This window comes from Agelaius phoeniceus, chromosome 25, assembly GCF_051311805.1.
Source record: "Agelaius phoeniceus isolate bAgePho1 chromosome 25, bAgePho1.hap1, whole genome shotgun sequence".
Lineage (NCBI taxonomy): Eukaryota > Metazoa > Chordata > Aves > Passeriformes > Icteridae > Agelaius > Agelaius phoeniceus.
The window spans coordinates 5,918,598-5,940,310 of record NC_135289.1 but is presented as its reverse complement, the minus strand read 5'-3'; the positions used below and the strand labels follow the sequence as shown (position 1 = coordinate 5,940,310).

General features: G+C 49.9%; 1 protein-coding gene across 1 annotated transcript in view; it reads right to left on the bottom strand.

Annotated features, from left to right (window-relative positions):
* Nucleotides 1–21,713, bottom strand: part of LGR6 (leucine rich repeat containing G protein-coupled receptor 6) — a 172,279-nt gene that overhangs the window by 16,933 nt on the left and 133,633 nt on the right. Inside the window, exons 7-13 of the mRNA XM_054648754.2 lie at nt 11,759–11,827; nt 10,002–10,073; nt 8,617–8,688; nt 7,539–7,607; nt 6,540–6,611; nt 2,975–3,040; nt 430–501 (exon numbers count right to left, since the gene is read on the bottom strand). Of these exons, the coding sequence (XP_054504729.2) occupies nt 430–501; nt 2,975–3,040; nt 6,540–6,611; nt 7,539–7,607; nt 8,617–8,688; nt 10,002–10,073; nt 11,759–11,827 (492 nt within the window). The remainder of the gene's footprint in view (nt 1–429; nt 502–2,974; nt 3,041–6,539; nt 6,612–7,538; nt 7,608–8,616; nt 8,689–10,001; nt 10,074–11,758; nt 11,828–21,713) is intronic.

The window sequence follows — 21,713 nt, the reverse complement described above, 5'->3', positions numbered from 1 at the left end:
GATTGGTTAGTGAGAATTAGAATATTCAACATAGAAGAAGATTCATGGTATTGTAATGGGAACCTCGCTCTCTTACCCTTTTACTGTCTTGCCCTTTTACTCTCTTGCCCTTTTGCTCTCTTGCCCTTTTACTCTCTTGCCCTCTCATCCTCTCTCCCCCTCTCTTCTCTCAGTCCTGCTCCAGCTGTGGCTGGCAGCTCCCAGCAGGGCCCTGCACCCAGGCCCTTTGCAATAACCCACAAGTTCCAAGCCCTGGCTGCAGAGATCTCTCCTCTCCATCCATCCCCACTGTCCTACCCCTGATGCTCCTACAGAGGGACTCGACAGAAAAGCAGAGACAGAGGCAGCCTGGGAGCTGCCCCAGCCCCCCTGGGCTCTCAGTCCCCTCCCCAGCACAGCCCCAGCTGGTCCCTGGCAGACAATACTTGCATGGAGCGCAGGGCCAGCAGCTGCACAAAGGTGTCTGCTCTGATCTCCTGGATCTTGTTGTGCTGGAGACCCCTGGGAAAACAGAAACTGGTTTGAGAAGAGAGCTGAAGGCAGTGATGGAGATCCTTGTCCCAGGGCAGCACTGTCACTGTGGAAGTTGCTGTGCTTGGGAGACCTGCTCTGATTTCAGGAGTTAAACAGGACGAGCAACAAAATGTGTCAAAGCCATTCTCTCCTACAGGCAGCTCCAGGGCTCAGACAGCCTCTGCTTTTGATGCCATCATGGCTCAGTGAAGAACTGTGCAGAGGCCAAAGATGCCCTGTTATCTCTAAATCCACACTGGTTTCCCACTTTGCTCCTCCCTAAGCCTTGAGCTGCCCCCATGGTGCCCCTGACTGCAGCCAGGATTTCACCTGGGAGCCACTGGAGGATCTGGGCACAGATTTGGGGGTCTCACTGATGGGAAGAGGTGGAGTTTGGGCAGAAGGGGTATTGCAGCAAGGTTGAGAAGATAATTTAGGGGTGTTTAGCTGTGAGGGGTCACCTGTGTGTGCAGGTGAAGGTCTGCAAGCCAGCAGTTACAGCAGAGGGAGGGCACAGCTGAGCTCTTTGTGTGCCAGGCTGTACCACCAGGCACCACCAGACTTGTTTCAAACCATCAGGAATACTGATGCTTGGTGGGGTGGGGCTTACAGGAAAATAACTTTGGGGTTAAGAGACCAAAAGCTAATTTTGGTCCCTTAATAAGAAAAAAATCAATTTAATATTAAATATTAAAATTAAATATTAAAATTAAATATTAAAATTAAATATTAAAATTAAATATTAATATTAAATATTAATATTTAATGTTAATATTTAATATTAATATTTAATACTAATCTTTAATATTAATTTGATATTAATATGTTAATAGGTACATAGGTATAATCTATTTTACATCAGTAGCCAGAAGCTGGGATTTAGCGTGATTCTATATTAATGTTAAGTCTGAATTTGGCATATTATAAAATTCTGTAAGAAGGAACTCAGGCAGAATGTGTGAAACTACAGATTTGAAATTCTGAACATTTGCCTTTTTATGGTCTTTAAAAATTTTTTTTCAAATGTTTTTCTGAGGTTACTCTCACAGCTGCCATAAAAAGCAGCAGAGGCTGTGTACTCTCATTTCCATGTAGTTTCACAGTGTTTTAATGTCCAGTTTGCTGAGGCTGGATGAGCTGCTCTGACTATCCAGGCTGAGGTGCTACAGAGAGCAGGGACAACCTCTCCTGTGGGGTTTTACAATGGGGATGCTGCTCCCATACATCTGCTCTTCCAGGTAGCAGAATTCTGTGAAAAATCATGGAGTCTATCATCTTAAGTGGTTTTTTTAACAGTTTTTCTCAAAAAGGCCAAGAACTTGTGTTCTGTTTGAAGTGTAGGGCCACATTTTGAGCTGAGTGTGAGTAACTTTGTCTCAGAGCAGCAGCAGTGCCTCCGGAGGCCTGGAGAGGACCCAGTTCCAGAGCTACAGCTGAGGAAAGAATCCCCCTTCAGGGTGGACAAGAGCTGCTTTGTGCCCATGGCATGGGGCCCCTCCTTGGAGCAGAAGACATTTATGGTGGACATAAACCCCATTCTTGATTAGCTCATGGTGGGACTGGAGTTAGAGAAGGGAATTCAGTGCTGTCACCTCCTACTTCTGTTTGAAGTGGCTGGGACCTCTGATAGGACCTGACTGAATTAAGCTCCTGTGCACAGGGGATGTGTTTTTATTCTGTATGTGCACAGGGGCAGAGTGGAGTGTGGGAACCCAGAACATCCCTCTGGCTGTCCAGGATGGCCAGGACCCCTGCCAGGGGGCTCAGAGACCCTGGCATGGAGCCCAAAACACCTCTGGGTTTGATTATGAATTACCAACCTTAGATGAAGATCTGCAAGCCACAACAGTTTAGGTAGAATAATAGTGAAGTTATCATGGGGTGGAAAAGCAGATTTTGGGGTTTTTGGTATGGGGGTTCAGGGGACAAGATGGAGGGATCTGGGTGTGTCCAGCCTTTCTCCTTCTTCTTGGCCTCCATCTTCTGCTGTGATGGTGGCACTTTTGGATTGGTTTAGAGTAGAAGCTCAGTGTCTAACACAGGTGATAGGTATTGGAAAGTAATTGTAAATATTGTACAGGTAGTTTTTAGTATAAAGACATAACCCTGCCCTGGGGGCAGGCAGAGTGCCTGGAACTGTCCTGCTGGATGGACCTCAGCGGGGCAGGAGAAAATTTTTTATAGATAAGAAACAATAAACAACCTTGAGACTGAGAAATGAAGAGTTCTGACTCCTTCTTTGAGCACTGGGCTGGGAAAAGAGACTTTCCAACTTTTCTTGGGGTCACTCTAAAGATCCTGACAGTGGAGCTCTGGTCCAGTTGCACTCCAAACAGTGACTTACAATGCCCAACTTCCCCAGTGCTTGGGAGTTCTGTGGGTGGGAACCACCCCTCTCCTCAAAGCAGCCCTTTTTCCCCACAAACAAGCACAGCACAAACAAGGACATTTCCATACTCACAGCTCCTCCAGCTGCTGGCACCGGTGGAAACTTGGCAGCTCCTCAATTTGGTTGTGTGACAGCTCTCTGCAGGGAAAGGACAGCACAGGAATGTTGGGACACCAAAAGCCAGAGCCCCTGAGCCCTCCCTTGCAAGGCAGGTACTGCTGGAGAGCGAGGAGACCTCACCTCATCCTGCACAGCTCCACTTTTGGTAACCCAGAGAGTGGGATCTCCACCCTGCAGCTGCTGCTGGCTCTGGGTGTCTCTGTGCAAGGTGAGGGCTGCCCCATCATTTCTTGTCACAGACATCTTTTATGAAAAATCCTTTCCTTAGGATTTTTCCTCCTGAGAAGCTGAGAAGTCTCAAAAACAAAATGTAACCAATGGTTATCTGCTGCCGTGGAATGCAACAGGTGCATCTGGGATTGGTCTCATGTGGTTGTTTCTAATTAATGGCCAATCACAGTCAGCTGGCTCAGACTCTGACTCACAAGCCTTTGTTATCATTCTTTCTTTTTCTATTCTTAGCTAGCCTTCTGATGAAATAATTTCTTCTATTCTTTTATGTTTTAATGTAATATATATCATAAGATAATAAATCAAGCCTTCTAAACATGGAGTCAGATCCTTGTCTCTTCCCTCATCCTCAGACCCCTGAGAACACTAACACAGTTTCTGTGCAGGATGAGGTTTGCCCCATGATCTCTGTGCAGGATGAGGGCTGCCCCTTGATCTCTGTGCAGGATGAGGGTTGCTCCATGATCTCTGTGCAGGATGAGGGTTGCCCCTTGATCTCTGTGCAAGGTCCTGTCCCATGATTTCCCCACTCACCCACCCCCAGCCCAGCTCCCTGCACAGCCTGTGGGCTGATGGAGCTGCTGGTACAGCTGGGGTGGGCTTGTCCTCCCCAGCCTCAAGTCAGCTGGGAAAGGAAACCCTCCTGTGCCACTTCTGCCATGCCCAGCCCTGCTTTCCATGGGCACAGCACAGAGATTTTTCTGCCAGAGCTTGCACAAGCTGCAGCTGTGCCTGCAGAGCCTGGGGAGGATTTGACCAGCTCCCTCCTGGCACAGCAAGCCCATTGCCTGCTCCTCCTTCAGCCTTTCCTGGCTTTGTCCCAAGGTCAGGGAAGGGGTTGTGGCATTGGCAGGGATTTGGTTCAGGACATCACACACTTTGACAACCTCTGGTCACTCAAAAGCAGTTTGCAGCAAACTCCTCTTGCCACTGGTTCATGGCTCAGTGTCCTGAGTGTCCTGTCAGCGTCCAGAGTGGCTTCATAGTCAGAGGAAAACCCACCCTGGCCCAGCTTAATGAAAATTTATTGAAGCTGAAACAGGCTGGGTAAGGAGCAATGTTTAAACCCAGCTCTTTCCCCCACCAGCAGAGACTGGATTTGTGGTTGTTCAAGGGAAATTTACCCCAGGGTAAAGTTTTGTATGTGGTTTCTCAGCCGACTTTCCAAACTCGGTTTCCATCTTTCTGCCAATAGATTGCTCCTAAAATATTTCAATTATTATTTTTTTTTTGCCAACCCACTCACCACCAGTTTTCCATGGTGGAGAGGAGGAGGGAGGGAAAAGCAAGCAAAAGGTTTGTGCTCACCCAGGCTGGAGAAAAGTCCTTAGAATCAGTCACTTTTCCCTGGTCCCTGTGTCAATGCATTGGGCTTGACAGGGCTGGAGGTGAGCTAACAGTGATGGGGGAGAACCAGCCCCAGGAGTTGTTTCTGGCTCCTCCAGAGTGAGGGCAACCAGGTGCAGCCCAGAATCTACAAACAGAGCAGCCTCAGTCACTCATGCTCTGTTGGGAACACAGCTGGATGAAGGTGCTGATGGCACCAAGGGACTTCAGCTCTGCTCAGGGCAGTGTCACCTATTTCTGCTTGAGGAGAAAGACAAATCTTCCAGAGCCCAAGGAGCATTTGGACTACTCTATCAGGCCCAGGGTGGGATTGTTGGGGTGTTCTGAGCTGGACTCAATGATCCTTGTGGGTCCCTCCCACCTCAGGAGTACCATGGGTACAGGAAATCTGTGCCCTGAGCAGGAGCTCTGGATGAAAGCAGCAGGATGATGCCAGGTTGATGCCAAAGGCTGCCCTGCCTGTGTGGGGCATCCCAGGATGGCTCCACAGTCCCTGTGCAGGGTCCTTGCAGAGGATCCCCACCTGGAAATGCAGCTGTACCTGTCGTCTATGGCCAGAGGTGTCACAGCCACAGCTCCTGTGGCTGCCCAGAGCCAGGCAGAGAGCAGCACTGGCTCTGTGGGGACAGGGGCCAAGGCATTTCAGAGGCAAGAGAGATGTGAACATGCACAAACATTGGCCCTCACGCTCTGTCTCCAAACCCAAAAGCAATGCAGTTAATGTCAGGAATGTTCACTGGGGAAGAGGAACAGGGGGCAAGGAACAAGGTGGTGTGTCCCAATAAAACTGTCCCACATGGTGGTGGGGGTAGGCACAAAGAACAGGCTCTGCTGTGAGGGCTTGCAGTCTGATAACTGCAACCATAAACAGAGCTCTGGGACCCAACAGCCTGGGCCAGCCCAAAGGCTGCACTTTTGTAGCAACTCATCCATTGAATTGGTCCATGTGTCTAAAGATGGGAGATCTTCCCCACAGGGACATCTGGAACCAAAAGCCTGTAATCTCCTAAGTTACAAATTGTCTTCTTTTATTTTTATGTTTTACTCTTGTTTCCAATTTCTGTGATCAAGAATTCACTCCTGTTGCTTTCCTGGAACAAACTTGTTTTCTTTTTCAGCTTGCTTGTATAAAGACTGATGAGAGGCAAGCCTGTTGTTGCCCTAAGGCTGCAAACTTGTATAAATCTGGCTCATGACTCATTTCCTGAGGATGTCTTTGACTGCAAACATAGTTGGGGATCTCAGGAACCAGGGGTGTGATTCCTGAGATGATGCAGAACCTTTCTGAGATGTTGATTTCATCATGTACCAAGCTAAAGGAGAGAGCATGAACCCCCAGCATCATTCAGTGCCTGGCTAAGCAGGCAGAGCCAAAGAAACAGAGAGCAAGCAAAACCCTGACCTGACTGTGCTGCCCCAGGTGAGGAAATGAGGCCTTGTGGCCTCACAGGTCTCCATCAGGTCAGACCTGATCCCTCCTGGGATATGAACAGGATCCCTCCTCCAGGTGATGGCCCTTGCTGCAGCTCCAGCTGCAATAAGCCAAGGCTGGGGCAGAGGGTGAAGGTGATTTCCCCCTTGTTTTTGGGCTGAGAGGAGCTGTGAAGGGCTGTGGCCATCCTTACCCATCCCCTTTTGTTCTCTCTCTACTCCCCCTGCATGGGGAGGGGACAGGGCCTGCTGTGCAGAGCAAGGAGGAGGTGCTGGTGCAGCCCTGGGACCAGAGCAGCACTGGGGATGGAGCAGCAAGGGCAAGAACAAGCAAGAACTCAAAGCAGTGATGAAGAAGGTGGTGATTTCTGCATGGCAAAATGATGGGAGCAAGAACCCCAGGATGGTCTTCCACAGCTGGTCCTTTCCCTGAGCTTGACAAAAGGCAAGCCCAGTTCCTGAGGGCACTTTGTAAGGACCAGGCAGGCCAGGGACACGGGTTACTCACAGGACTCGGAGGCTGGGCAGCTGCTGGCACATCCTTCTGGGGAGGAAATGGATTCCTGCCCGGGTCAGGGTCCTGGAGGGATGGAGGAGAGAGAAGAAATGCTGTTGCTGACAGCCAGCACACAGACTCTGACCCAGAAACCCAGTCCCAGACAGTGGCAGGAGAGACAATATCAGTCGGGCAATAAAATACAGGGAGAGCATAAAATCCTGCCTGGCAGCTTTGGAAAGAGGCACTGCTGCTGGACCTGGCTAAGGTGAATGTGAGGAGTTCTGGGCCATTCTATGAAGAGTTCTGGGCCACTGCTGAGTACTGAATTCACAGCTGTCCTTGGCCTTGCTGGGGGCAGGTGACAGTGGCCTCTGTAGCATTCTCTGCCATCCCTGCTCCCACTGTCCAGACTGGACAGGCCAGGAGCCAGGACTCCTCAGAAGCTGTGTGTGAGGGATGGATGGTGTGTCCCTGTCCCCAGGACATGGCAGGGCCAGGCCACACCCTGCCCAGGGGTGCTCCAGTGAGGGCTCAGTGTGGGGAGGGTGTCCAGGGGAGGAGAACCATGTGTGGCCAGGGGCAGTGTGTCCTCCAAGGCCCTGGGGGTGTGAGGAGGGGACCAGAGCAGCTGCAGGAGTCCCAGCCTGGGTGGCAGATGTTTCTGAACTGCACCATGGTGCTGGTTCCAGTATGGGCAGAGACACTGGGGTGCAGCAGAAGCACTGCACTCACAGGTGCAGGAGGGAAGGAAGGAACAAACAAACAAACAAACAAACAAACAAACAAACAAAAGGCTGGAGCACACTCAAGAGTACTGAGAGAGCCACTCACAGGGAGGAAAGCTGGTTCAGGAGCCACAGGGGTGAAACGAAGCAGAAGGGTGAGCGACCAGGGAGAGGCAGAGCTGAACACAGCACTGGGAAAGTTGTCCTCACTGAAACAGCCTGGACCACCTTGGAGGAGGAAGAGCACAGCTAGCAGGGTAAAAGGGAGAGAGGTGCCACTCACAAAACTTCTAGGCTGGTGGTGCCTTTGAGGTCTGGGAATTCCCTGATGTCTGTGGCTCCATTGAGTGACCTGCAGAGAAACGAGGCTGCAGTGAGGTGGGCAGAGCACCTGGAGGCTCCAGACCCATCAGCCAGGGTGGCAAATCTGCTTCCTCACACCCAGATGGGATCAGGGCCCAGCCCCAGCGTGTCCCTGTGGCTGGAGCAGACACTGTGTGGATACAGCAGGATGGAGCTGGGGCTTCCATGCAGGGAGACTTGGCAAGCTCCAAGCCTCTCCCAGCCACTGACATTCTTGGCACGATCTCTACCCAAATTAAATCAAAAAACCCCAAACAATTACCATGGGGAATGTAAGCAGGGCATCCCACCCAAGCCTCCCTGGGTCTATGCATTTGGATCTAAAGAATGCAGGGCTATTTGAATGATTTATTTTATGTGCCTGGGTGAGGCTTATAAATAGAGATTTATGAGGTTGCCTCTGCCTCAGTATTTTTAGTGCTGTGCCACAACAGGTTGGCTGAAATGCCAGTGTGGGGCAGTTGCTGTGGTTCAGGTGGTGCCCAGCCTGTGCTGGTGGCCCTGGAACAGGGACAGGGCCAAACCTGTGCAGGAGGCAGTGCCACTGCTGGCTGCCCAGTAATAACATTTGTGCCATGGTGCTGGGATGTGTTCCTCCACTCCTCCATCTTGTGGAGGAAGGCAGATGCCTTCAGTGTCCTTCTGTTTGGGCAATTATGCAACAGCAGAAAAAGCTGTGGCACTTGTGGGTGGCACTTTGCTGCTCCTGGCACAGCTGTGGAGACCTTGGAAAGCCCCAGTGCCTGTCAGCTGTGTAGGGAGGAAGAATTAGTGGCTGTCTCCAAAATGCCCTTTTCAAAAATATCCTTCCTTAGAAGAAAACATTAGCAGCGTCTACTCCTTGGAGTAACCTTTGGGGTTGGACAAGAGAGTGGCTTCGTGGTCCTCTATTGGCACAGGGGCTCTGAAAAAGGGAGGGAGGAGGCCACAAAGGTGCCCAGTACACAGGGCTTGGAGCTTGGATGTTACCTCTCTGGGGATGGGCTTGGTGAACTTACAGAGTGTGGAGCTTTGGCAAGTACTGGAAAGCAGACTGTCCAACAAACTGGATGGGATTGTCATAAAAATGGCTGCAATGGGAAAGAGGAACAGGTCAGAGGCTGCTGCACACAAAGAGAAAATGCTGTTACGGGTCAAGAGCCCCAGAGCCACCAGCAGCAAGCCATCCATGCAGGAGGTGCTGCTGGGCTGGGAGGAATTCTTTTCCCAGCTAACCACAGGTTCTCCCATGGCCTGCTTTGGCTGGACATTGCTACAACTGAGGTCTCCTGTTGCTCTGAATGGGTCCTTTGGGGTCCTGCTGAACCAGATAGGCTGGAAAGGTGTAAAACCCTTCTTCAGTCCTATTGAGAAACACCTTGCACTGGTGTCACCTCCCGTGGTGTCACACACAGCACCAGCACCTTTCCCACTTGTCACAGTCAGTGCAGTGAGCTCTTCTAGGACCCAGTGAGACATGGGAGGGGTTGAGCCACCTCCTGCAAGAAGCACTTCCCCCCTCTAACTGTAGATGGGCAGATCCAATGGAGAGATGAACATTCTGGGAGTATTGGCCTCCATCATCACCCTGTGGATGCTGCCCAAGCAGATGGGGATGAGGCAGGTGGTTCTGGCTGGAGCACTGAATGGTTTCACCCAGTGTCACCATGGCTTTCCAGATATTGATATTTCTATAATTTAAGTCCAGTTTGGACAAGCAGAGCTTTTGTCACGCGATTTTCAGTATCTATGTGGTTCAGAGAAGTATCCAAAAATCCCTGACTGTGCCTGGGTCAGAGCAGACATGACCTGACAGCTGGGTGTGTTTATCTGCAGAGCTTTGTGTCCCAGGTCTGGGCAGACACATGGGGATCTGCAGTCCCAGCTCTCTGACACATGTGGCTGCTGCTGAAGCTGGCCAGCAGCTTTTCTGAGCACAAGGAATAAACAGCAGCAGATGTCAGCCAGGACTTAGGTGGTTTCCATGCAGACCACCTGTGTTTTGTTCCTTCCTTGCTATCAGCAAATGTCAGCTGCAGGGAAATCCTCATCCTTGAGGATTCCAAAACTTCACATCCCCCAGCACCCAAGGGCCTCAAAGATCCTGAGCTTGGCACTGATCTCTTATCTTCCTGTGGGAAAGAGAATCATCCCCTCACTCCCATGGCCATTTCTTCTCTCTCACCAGCTTTGCTGAGGTTGTGTTCAGAGGCAACACTGTCCTCTGAAAGGAGAACCCACAGCAGTTCTGAGGAGCCCAGAAACAGCAATTTCAGCCTGCTTGGGCACATGGATAGCAAATATCAGATTGTTGTCATTTGTCAGAAATCCCAACTAAAGACAGCAGGAAATGCTCCTTTCTGGGCAATGTAAAGATGTAGGAAACATTACTTAATTTTCTTACATTGTTTGGAGGAGGGGATTCCCAACGAATGCATTTTCTGGAATAGCTTTGATGTTGTTGTTGTGAAAACCACTGTTGGGAGAAACAAATATCTTCATATTAATTAAATGATTCTTTTTTTCTCAACACTTTTAAAGCCAGAGAGCCTTCAAAATATTCATCATATAGGAGATATAGGCTCCTTCCCAGGTGCAGCATCATCCCAGCAGGTGAACAAGGTCTGTGGTTTGGCAGGACAAAATCTGCTGCATTTACTCCATTTGTGACCCCACCAACCCCACCAAGGGTACAAGGACTTCAGGTTTAACACTTTACAGGTCAGGAAACAGAAACAAGCAAATACAAGATTTTCTATCCACCAGAAACTACAATTTTTGTGGATGGTTTCTATAACAGCCCCACAGCTGCCAACCAGAGTGTGCCAGGAATTATCAGCCCATGTGACTTTAAAGGATTTGTAGCTGGGATAGTTTTGGTTAAGCTTGAGAACCAACTGACAGAACCAGAGCACACAGTCTCAAGCTGCACCAAGGGAAATTTAGGTTGGATATTAGGAAAAAGTTTTTCATGGAAAGAATGATAAAGTTCTGGAATGTTCTGCCTGGGGAGGTGGTGGAGTCACCATCCCTGGGTGTGTTTAAAACAGACTGGATGTGGCACTGGGTGCCAGGGTTGAGTTGAGGTGTTGGGGCTGGGTTGGACTCAATGGTCTTTGAGGTCTCTTCCAACCTGGTCATTCTCTTAATTCTGTGAAAATTTCTATCAGCAAACTTGCTCAGCAGAAGGGAGCTCTGTGGCCACAGTGTGACCTCCTGTACAGCAAAGGCAGTCACAGGTTCCTGTGTCCAGGACTAAGCTCTGGGTGGTGCCCAAGTTGTTTATCCCAGAGGAGTGTGAGCAGGTGATTAGTTGAGGACTGTTTGGAATTTGCCTCTTTAGTGAAGGCATTTCAGAAGCCATCTCGAAGGGGATTAAGGATCTTATTCTCATTTTGAAGGTGAGAATAATGATGATATTGGGCTGAACACAGAAGTCTCATGAGAATTCTTCCAGTAAAGAAAAAAGTAGTGTCAGATTTTTACTCCAAGGCTCCCAGAAACATGAGGGCAGCTGCTTTTGTCCCACCTCAGCCTGGCACCAGTGACACAGGAACTGTGGATCCACATCAACTCACCCCACCCTGGGGCTTCTACCTTCATGGGTAATAACTGGGATGGTTTCTTATTTTTAGTGTCTCCCAGGCTGACCCATTAGAGGAAGGAGAGCTATCCACTAAAATGGTCATAAACTGGTAATTCCCTATTGTAAATTTATCCTAAGGGAGAAATCCTATACATTTATCCTAATTTCTTTGCATTAGAGGAGGCGGCACACAGTGCCTGCAGAAACTGTGGCCTCACAATAACAAGGTTCAGTCTGGGTTGTGGTCCCAAGCTGGGGAATGGACATCAGAAGCAGCCAGAGAACAGCTGGAATTTGAGCCCCTGAGATGCACAGGAGAGTGAGGAGCAGTAGGAGGAACCTGCTCCAAGGCTGGCAGAGACTCCCACTCCCCCCCAAGGTGTGGAGGCTGATGGGGAGCTGGGCAGGGCTGATGGAAATCGAGGGGATAAACTGCTTTGATGCAGTGGATAGGGCTGGGAAGGAGAAGAAAGGCTTGGACTGAGTGCTCTCCTCAAGTCAGAGCACACCCGATGCTTGATTGGTCGCTCTCTCACGGAGAGTGGATTTGAAAAGGAATAAAAGGAAAATCTCACAGCTCCTGCAGTCGGCCCAGTGTCCTGATAGCCCCGGGGAATTCCAGCAGCTCGTTGTAGTTCAGATCCCTGAAAGACAGAGAAGGGAAAAGCATTAATTAGCATTTCTGTAGGGATTCAACCTTTGAAGCTGGAAACTTGGCCCTTAACATGGGAGACAGGTTTTTCCTAGCATGCTGATCCAGCACTGCCTGGAAACACAATCTCACCCGTTCCTGCAGCAGGACTATTGCAGCAGAACGTTCCCTGCTCACAGCACTGCCAGGTGAGAGCCAGTCCAAGCCATGGCTGCTGCCAGGGGGCTCCTCCCAAGTGCCCATGCCCAGCACTGGGCAGTGGAGCTGCTCCCCATCTCCTGAGGGCCCTGGCCCCTTCTCCCAGGAGCTCAGCTCTGGGCCTTTGGCTCTCAGTAATTTTTCTTGCCTCTCCAGGTCAAAATGGGGTTCTTTGAAGGACAAGAAACACAAGCAGTGTCAGTTGTGTGGGGCCCATGAAAGGCTTCTCTGTGGTGCAGAGGGGATCAGGGACCATTCCCTCAGTGGGGACATTCCTCATTCCCCCTCTTGGGGACACCACATTCCCCCCTGCCACTGGGACATGCTGTGACTGGGAACAGTGGGAAGAGGAGTCTGTGGGAACACTTAGGTCTTCTGATGGTTGGAGCCAACCCCACATTGGAATCTATGAGCCAGAGCTGGAAGTGATGTGCAAGAAGAACTGACACTGTTGAGCATTGTCTAATATGCTGTGTAGTAAAAAAAATAAAATATACTATGTTGGTTGTAATGTAGTGTAGAATTTACCCACCCTGACTTGGCAACTAGAAGAGACATCTGAGTCTGAATAAAATCTCAAGAGTTGTGTTTGCTCTTCAAGGATGGGCTTAACCTCTGGAAAGGGATTTATTTGACTTTTGGGGCACTGCTGGCAACCTGGGAGGAGCAGCCCTTCAAAGGCACCAGTCCTGCTGTTGGCTGGAGGGTGCCCATGGAGACTGGCTGGGCTTTGGGTGTGCAGCATTTCTCTGACATGCCAAACTTTCTCCTTGGAAGGCAACTCCAGCTGTCACAGTAACATTTGGCCCTGTCCTGGCCATCCCACTTTGCAATTCACTGAAGTCTGAAAGCCATGAGACTGCTTCCTACCTGCATGACACTCACCAAGCTTTAAGTGGTAGATACTTTGGAACATGATTACTGGCTCCTGGAGATTACTGTATAATTACACTTAATGAACCTCAAAGTAATTACCATGTAACCTGGATTGTGGTTTATGGAACAGAAATAACTGAGCATTTACACAGCAATGGGCTGCTGCCCAATTACCCTGTAATTCTCATCCTCTGGCCCAGGCTTGGTCATTATGTTATGATGTCTCTTGGCCCCCTTTTCTCTTACATCTTCTCTCACTACCAGTGCCCCTCTTGGGAACGACTCCATGGCACCAGCTCAGCTCTGCCCTGAAGGTGTTTACACAGGAAATCAACCCAGAGAGTCTCTCCAAATAGGTCCTTCCAGGACTTCCAGTTTATATGATTTATGTCTTAGGGAATGCTTATCACAGAATTACAAGATAGGGCACAAACCCAAGAGAAAAACATGGAATGAGGTTGTTGTGGGTGGATTTTGTCAGGTTTAGCTCTGACAAGGTCCACACCAGACCCTGCTGCTGGATTCCCTGAGAAGCCCAGGTGCTGTGGCAGGTCCTGGTGTGGCAGGGTTTGTCCCCTGACACTGAGGGCAGTTCTCCCTCCTCCAGTTACACAGGGATCTGGATGCAGGTGCTCTGTGCAGAGATTTGAGCAGATGAATCCTGCTCCTGTAGGAGCCAGGCAGGGCTCATGCTGTCTGATAGTTGGCAGTGCTGGCACTCAGCAGGGGAGGAGCACAGGGCTGGTGGTGAGACCCTGAGCTCTGCCTGCCCAGAGTGGTGGCAGGGTCACACCTGAAGCTGCTGTGCCTGTCCCAGGGCCCAGGAGTGGAACAGGAGTGGTGTCCCCTCCTCACATCTATTAGGCAGGAGAGCTCTGCCTCTCCCTGAACTTGCTCTGGCACACTCTGTTCTCATCCTGCTCCAAGCAGATCAGTGGTTTTCCTCAGATTTCCCTGCTTGAGCCCAAATTTATCTATTCAAGGATAAATAGCCCAACACCTGGCTGCTGATAGCCTCACTCTTGGCTTGTAGCTCCCTATCAGCTGCTTGGGTGCTCTTGGCCAGAGTCTGTAGATGGCACTGCCAGGCTCCATCAGGGCCTGGCTGAGGGCTCTCACTGCACAGGTTTGGTTACCAGGGGCAGGACTGGTAATGGCATCCCTTCTCTGCTGCTCAGGAAGATACAGGAGTGGATTTCCCAAGTGAACAAGCAATGGGAAGTGCAGGCAGGACCCCACTGGGCATTTTCAAAGCATCAGTCAAATCTGATTAACCTCCAGATCCCTGCACTGGTTGAAATCAGAGGCATTAGCAGCCTAAGTCGACTGACAGCCCCAAATTATGCACATAAGGTGCATTTAAAAATTTCACCCTGCAGTGACTCCCTGAAATTAGAGTGAGATTCCACAGGGAGCAGGCAGCTGTAGAGGTCATTCAAGACTGGGTGTCTGCCTGTGCCACTTCCCTGCACCACAAACTGGGGCTGGGGTGACCCTGTGTGAAGCCAAGGGATGGTCCCTGGAGAAGAGGCTCTGTGAGCCCCAGCCCCAGGTGACATTCAGCCCATCACTGCAGTGTCACTGCCACTGTGGAGGCTTCCTGTGATGGCACAGGGCTGTTTCTGTGAGCTGCCAACAGATGGAAAATATTGCCCAGCAGAGAGGAGCCTTGGCTCACCTGTGATTCACTAACAGAACAAGGGATCTTAGATCTGCAACCGGTATTATTTACAGGGAATAATTCATCCTGCTGTAATATTTGCTCCTGTCTTTAAAAATGTGTTTCCTTTCCAGCCTGCACCTCTTCCAGGCAGGCTGGTCTTTCATCAGCAGATGAAGGTTCTGTTTGTACCTCCCCATGTGAGCAAGTACGTGCAGGACCAGCCCTTCCTGAGCGAACACACAGCGCTCCCAGCCCTGGCAGCATCCCGGGGCCTCCCTCCCCTCTGCACTTGACACATACAAAGAGCATTCATTGTGTTCAGCAGCTCCTGCTGGGTAAAAGCCCATCTTGGAATGCTGGCAGCCACTGGGCTTGTTGGAAAGTGGAAATGCAACCAGGTGTAGTCCTGCTGCTGCACTGTGGCTGCCAGTGTTCTGTTCTGTTCTGTTCTGTTCAGAGGAGACAATGCCTGTGCTCGCTCCTGCCCTGCTTCCTGGGTTTGGGGAGGTGAGCCTCCCTCCTGGAAAGAGCCCAGCTGCTCTGGGGAGCAGGTCACTGGGTGCTGCTCACAGGTGGCTGCTCTGGATGGAGTGCTGCTCTCAAGCTGACGTGTCCCCAGGGCAGCTCCGGGCCCAGCTCTGCCCAGTTCATGGGGTTCAGCTGGATGGAGAGGGCTGGGAGAAACCAGCACTCAGGATGGTCCTCAGGTGCCATCTCTTCCCTGCAGTGGGGCCACTCTTCCCAAAGCCCAGACCCAAACCATGATGTGAAAAAAATTTCCCTGTCCCTGTAGCCCCACATTTCTCTTCACAGAGAAATGTAAGGCACATCTTCCCAAGAATATTTCTGGGATTCGCCTTCTCTGAACCTCAGAGAAAGAAAACACAATTCTTATCATTTGCTGTGCCTGTGTTTGTGCAAAAGTAGAATGCAATATGGATATTGTTTACCCAAAGTGATGGTGTTTTGTTTCCTTGGCCTGTGAGAGCCAGGTGTGTGTGTCAGGACTGTTGGCTGACAGTCATGAGATTCTGTGCAGTGCGAGCAGTTGTGTGCAGGGTTGAGTGCTTGGCAGATTCAGTTTTAGATGTATAGAATAATATAGTATAATAAAGTAATTAATTAGCCTTCTGATATCCATGGAGTCAGATGGACATTTTCTCTCCCTCATCAATGTTGGAGTTGCTGTTGATTTGCAATATGTCCCTTCTTCTTTCACAGAACTGGAGTTGGGCTCTGGTCCAACCAATGACCAGACACAGCATTCAACCTCCACCAGGGTTTTCCTGCCCATGGGGAAGTTTCTGTTCATTTAGAGAAATCCAGTCCTCAGGTTCTTTCCACAGGTGCTGTCAGGCTCCATCTGGCCCAGACATCTCCTCTCTGCCTGCTGTCAATGGGGAATTTGGCCCAGCCCATGTGCCTGCTCTTGGATTTCCAGAGCTTCTTCCCCAGGACTCAGATTGGAAGAACTCACAGCTCAGTGAGTCAGGGGTGGTTTTGCTTTTTGACTCCAGTGGCAACAAAATTTCCTCTCCTGAGCATGCCAGAGAACTGCCCATCAGTCACAAACCCTCTCCAGGAACTGGTGGATGTAGGAAATGGAGCTGCTGGAGCAAACACCTTGAAGGGTTCCCTTCCTCTCCCTGCCTTCCCTGAGGTACTTGGGCAATGCTTTGCTTCCCCAGCTCCACATTCTGCCACCTTCCCACTGCTTCCAGATTTGGGATGAAGCAGAGAAAGCTGCAAAAAGCCACTTCAGTGTTCCCACTGCACTGCTGTGGCATGGGCTGGGGTGGCCCAGGAGGGCTCTTGGCCCAAGGGAGCTGGACCTGGCAGTGCTGCCCCAGCCCTGGGGTCTGACCAGTCCCTCCCAGTGCAGCTCTGACCTCCACTGAAAGTCCCAGTGGTGTCCAGAGTGTGGCTGTTCCCCCCAGGACTCCTGTCTGCTCTCCTGTCTCTTTGTGTGTGACGTGTGGGGTTTCCCACATGAAAAAGCTCATTGGTTGTTGCTCATCCTTAATAACTCAGCACAGAAATTTCCTTTTACTTTTCCCTCATTCCTATCCCAGGAAATAGGAAAATTCCTCAGCACAGGCATTGTCTCCCTAGAATAATTAAAGGAATGATTAAAGGACAACCCTTCCCTCCCCAGCACTTCAATTTCATCCATTTCTCATCCAAAACACCAGGAACCTTCCCCTGGATCACCTCAAATATCCCTTTCCTGTGCCATGAGGAGTTCCTGCTCTCCCAAAGAACCCAGGAACAAAATTAGAAATCAGGGAGAAAAAGCAACTGAGGAAAAGGATCCTCCAGTCCTGAATTAATCCCTGAATTCTGCTGTTTACTCAGGGAAAGAACACAAGGAATTTTTTTTCTCTCCTCCTTTTTTTAAAAGGACAGGAGTGTTATCCTTTTTGGCACAAAGGAAATCAAGGGCAGCATTACTTGGTGGAAGGATGGCAACACACCATGGCCATGGCTATGCCAAGTAATAGGGAAGCCACACAACAGCAAAAATAAATCAAAAATTATAAGCATGACATAAGGGGGATTTCCCCATTATCAAGGACTTTTGAAAGTGAAATCAGTCAGAAAAGAGGTTCAGAACTGATGTGCAAGAGCAATGGCTATGAATAATCCCTTTCCTGAGCTAGGCTCAAAGTTACCAGCCCTAGCATGGCAGTGGGATAGCAGGAGGAGCCTTGTCTGTTCTTCTGCTTGAGATGAAAGCCTCTGAAAGGTCACCCAGTCTGCCCAAGACACAGTGAACTGGCTGGTTTTCCATTGTTTTCATTGCTAGAGGGAGCCTATAGCTTCATATTTGGAAGATCTTAACCAACACTGTTGTTTATTTAGAAATAAAAGTAAGTTGACATCAAAGGCCCAGTTATTTTGGGCTTTAACTGCCAGGGTGATTTGAAGCTGACAGCAAGCAGCCTGGAACTATTAATATCTTCAGTCATGCCAAAAGGAGAGAAGGAGGGGAAAGAGTCTCAGGTCAATTTTCTGCCTGTTAGGGACTATTAGTGGTTCCACACAGGAAGCCAAAAAAAAAAAAATTATATAGTACTATAAATTCTTCCATAAGCCACAAAACACCACAAATTTGCAGCTAATAAACCTGAAGATGAAGTGAGATTAGAAGCTGTAGATGGGACATTTGCTGACTATTTCAGTCCCAGTGGGGTTGGAGATGTTACCATGGTGCCTGGAGGGGACTTTGTGCAGCCTCCTCTGAGGACCTGCATTTTCCACCTGTCCTGTGCTGGCACCTCATCAAGCTGCCAATAAATGTAATTACTGCCTCTGCTAGTTGTGCTGGTTACTGTGGGCAAATCAAGCACTGGAAATGATTTAATTGGTAGTCTGGAAGCCCAAGGGGGCCATGGTGACCATGTAGTTTGACCTCTTGCCCAGTACTGAGCAGACAGCTTTACCCAGACTCCACACATCCAGTCATGGCTTGCCAGATTAGTTCAAATATGAAAAATAATTGCACAATCTGGTGCTGTATTTTATGGGATCACAGATTTGTTAAGGTTAAAAACACCAAGATCATCAAGTCCAAGCATTAACCCCACACTAGAACATGTCCCTAAGCACCCCAAGTGGTTTTTTTAATGCTTGCAACACTTTCTGTTGTGTAGCACCAGCCCAAAGCCCACTCTCCTGGCAGTGGCTATCATGGCAATGGTCCCCTGAATGGGGAATAATTAGCATTGACTCTATGATTGCAAAAGGCTGAATAATTGCTTTACTCTTCTATATCATACTATACTATACTATACTATTAACTTCTAACTCTTACAGACTGTCTCATACAGCTTTAACTTAATTGGTCAATTAATCCAAACACTATCTAGTGTCTAATTAAGAAACTACTCTTTGCTAAACAATCTCCATAACACATTCCACATGTGCACAGCAACAGGTGCAGCAAGTGGAGATAAGAATTGTTTCTTATTTTCTTCTCTGAACTTTCTCACAGCTTCCCAGGAAATCCTGGGAGAGCTATGTCTCTCTCTGTCCAGAGGATATGTGATTACCACAGGTGGCAGCAGTGTGTGTGTGCCCTTGTGCAGCCACATTTCTCCTCACAGAGAAAAGCAAAACCATCTTCCCAAGAACATTTCTGAGATTCACATTCTCGGAACCTCAGAGAATGATCATAACAATTCTTATCTCATTTGCTGTGCCTGTGTTTGTGCAAAAGTAAAATGCAATATAAAAATTGTTTACCCACAGTATTAGTGTTTTGTTTCCTTGGCCTATCAGGGCCAAGTGTGTGTGTTGCTGGGACAGTCACGAAATTCTGTACAGTTGTGTGCAGAGTTGAGTGCTTAGCAAATTCAGTTTAGATATAATATAACATAGTGTAATATAATATAAAATAATATAGTATCATAAAGTAATTAATTAGCCTTCTAATAAAATAAAGTCAAATGCATCATTCTCTCCCCCTCTTTGAGAATAAAAATATCCACTATACCCTTGCCCAGCTTGGCCTGGGGGATGAGATGCTGCCAGTGCTATAAGAAGTGAGAGGAGGGAAGGGGGATGTGGAAGGACCCAGAGCACTTGTCTGGCTCCAGGCAATGTCCCCATTCCCTAAGGAAGAGGGGGATGTTCACATGCACTGCAGAGAGGTAAGACCCACCATGGGATTCATCTGCTAGGGTCAGTGTTTTCACTGGGACATTATCACACCCTAGAAAACCCCCCTTTTTTTCTTTTGCCAGCTATAAGGAGAAGCCAGGCTATGATGGAACTTGAGGAGTGCATGTGTGTCCCAAAGGAGCAGAGATGGGCTGCCCACTGTGGGGAGGTTGTCAGGTACTGGGGTACATGATTCCTGCCAGGAGCAAGCAGCAGTCTCTGAATGAGGATTCAGAGAATCTGGAAATGTCCCAGCCTCTCACTGACAGGGTGCTGCAGCACTTTACAGGGTTTCTGTGGCACTGATGGTCCATTGCTGACTGTCTGTGGGTTGTGCCTTGCACCCCTGCAGCCACCAGTCCCTCCCAGTGCAGCTCTGACCCCCACTGAACATCCCAGCAGTGTCCAGTGTGTGGCTGCTCCACCCAGGACTCCTGTCTGCTCTCTGACTGACAGAGGTGATGGAGAAATGTTTGATGTATTTAACCCTCTGCCATGCACATTCAAAGGGACCTCATTTCTGGGTGCTGGGACACACAGAAACACCCACGAGCTGATGGCTCAGGAGGCAGGCAGGGAGGAGGGGAAGGAGAGGAAGGCAAAGCTCAGGGAAGCCTGCTCTACAGCAGAGCATTCCCCAACTGCAGGACAGAAGCTGAGGATTTCTACCTGCTCCCCAAGGTGCACAAATGGCTGGGGATCAGCCCCTGGAGCTCTGCTGCTGGCAGGAGGGACGTGGGATGGAAGCAGAGCTCCTGTGCATCAGCACATCCATAGTGGAAATGTGCCCCCAGCTGCCTCTGCTGCCCTTCTGCTGCCTGCAAGGGCTGCTCCTGCTCTGCACAGGCATCACTTCACATCACACACCTCGGGAGGAAGAGGCACAGACAGGAAAGGCTCTGGCAACAGGGAAAGGCTTTGGGCAAAAGGAAGCCCAAAGAGCAGAGGAGCTGAGGATGGGTCACAGCATGTGTGCAGACTCAGAGGCTGGAGCTTGGAGAGCCCCTGTGCTGTTGTTCATTGCAAGATCAGTGGCAGGGGGAGGCAGGCTGGAGAGCTGGCCAGGTGCAGGAGGGGGTGTGAGGGTCTGGTGGGCAAAGGGAGAACAGGGAGAGTCCCGCGATGGAGATGAGCTATGGAAAAGTGCAGCACCTCCAGAACCACCTTTTCACCTGGACTGCCTTCACTTTCTCTCTTTTTTTCTTTATAAACCTGCAAAATATCATGTCTGACTGGGCTTTTGCTCTGCCAAAGCTCAGCCTGGTTACAAGGCACAATGGGTTCAGAGCTGAGCTGCACCAGGGAGGGCACGTTCCTGGTAGTCCAGGCTCCTGCCTTAGGGGGAGAAGCTGCAGCACACTGGGACAAGGGCCCAAGGAGACACCCAGTCAGTGCCAGGTGTGTTTGCCAGTTCAGTTTTAGAGGTGACTCTCACTGTTTGGAAAAGTCACTTTCCACTTATGCAGTGATCAGAGCAGTTAGTGAACTGGACCCATGCAGCCAGGGCCCTGAGCTGTGGCCCTCTTTCCAAAAAGCCACGTGTCCCCTTCCTTTCCCCATCCCCTCAGTCTGGGTAGCTGAGTGCCTTAGGTTGCAAGATGTGGCTGGGGATGTGAATTCTATCCCCATCTGTTAGAGCTGGGGCAGTTCTCTGCTGTTCATTGGGCAGTTTTCTTTATCTCTCCCACAGCCCATCCTCCCTCCAGGAGATCTCTGCTGTCCATGGCCACTGAGTGTCCCTGCAGGGCTGATCCAATTCCATCATCCCATGGGGAGATGCTGCGCCCAGGGGAGGAGCCAAGCATTCCTACCTGGGTACAATCTGAGCCTGGCACAGCCCAGCAGCCTTTGCCCAGGGCATTGCCAGAGGAGCAGCTTCTGCTGCCCTGCATGGCCAGAGGGAGCCCAGGCCCATCTGCAGCAGCCCTGGAGCTGCAGAGGAAAACTCCCCCCTTGTGCAGGATCCCTGCTCCAGCAGAGCCACAGCTGGCACTGCAGGAGGGCTGAGCCCCCATGGGATGGGGCTGTGCCACCCCCTGACACACAGGGGACAGGGACTGCTCTGACTCTGGCAGTGTTGGTTTGTATTATCTACATTTCTAATTTTTTTTTCACTAATAAAGAACTGTTATTCCTGCTCCCATATCTTTCCCTGAGAGTCTTTTAATTTCAAAATTATAATAATTCAGAGGGAGGACATTTACATTTTCCATTTCAGGGGAGGCTCCTGCCCTCCCTAGCAGACACCTGGCTTTTCAAACCAAGACACTGAGCTTTCTCCTGAAGTCCCTCCCATCCTCTGGCAGGGCAGCTTGGGATCACACAAGGAAGCTCTGCTGAGCTGCCTGGGGAGCCATGCTGACACTGGATCATCAGGATGCTGAGGAAGTACCAGAGCAGCTCAGTGCAGCAAACAGGGTGTCCTTGAGGGGTCAGATCCATCAGCTGCTTTGGGAATTGTACAGATTTAGGATTAACA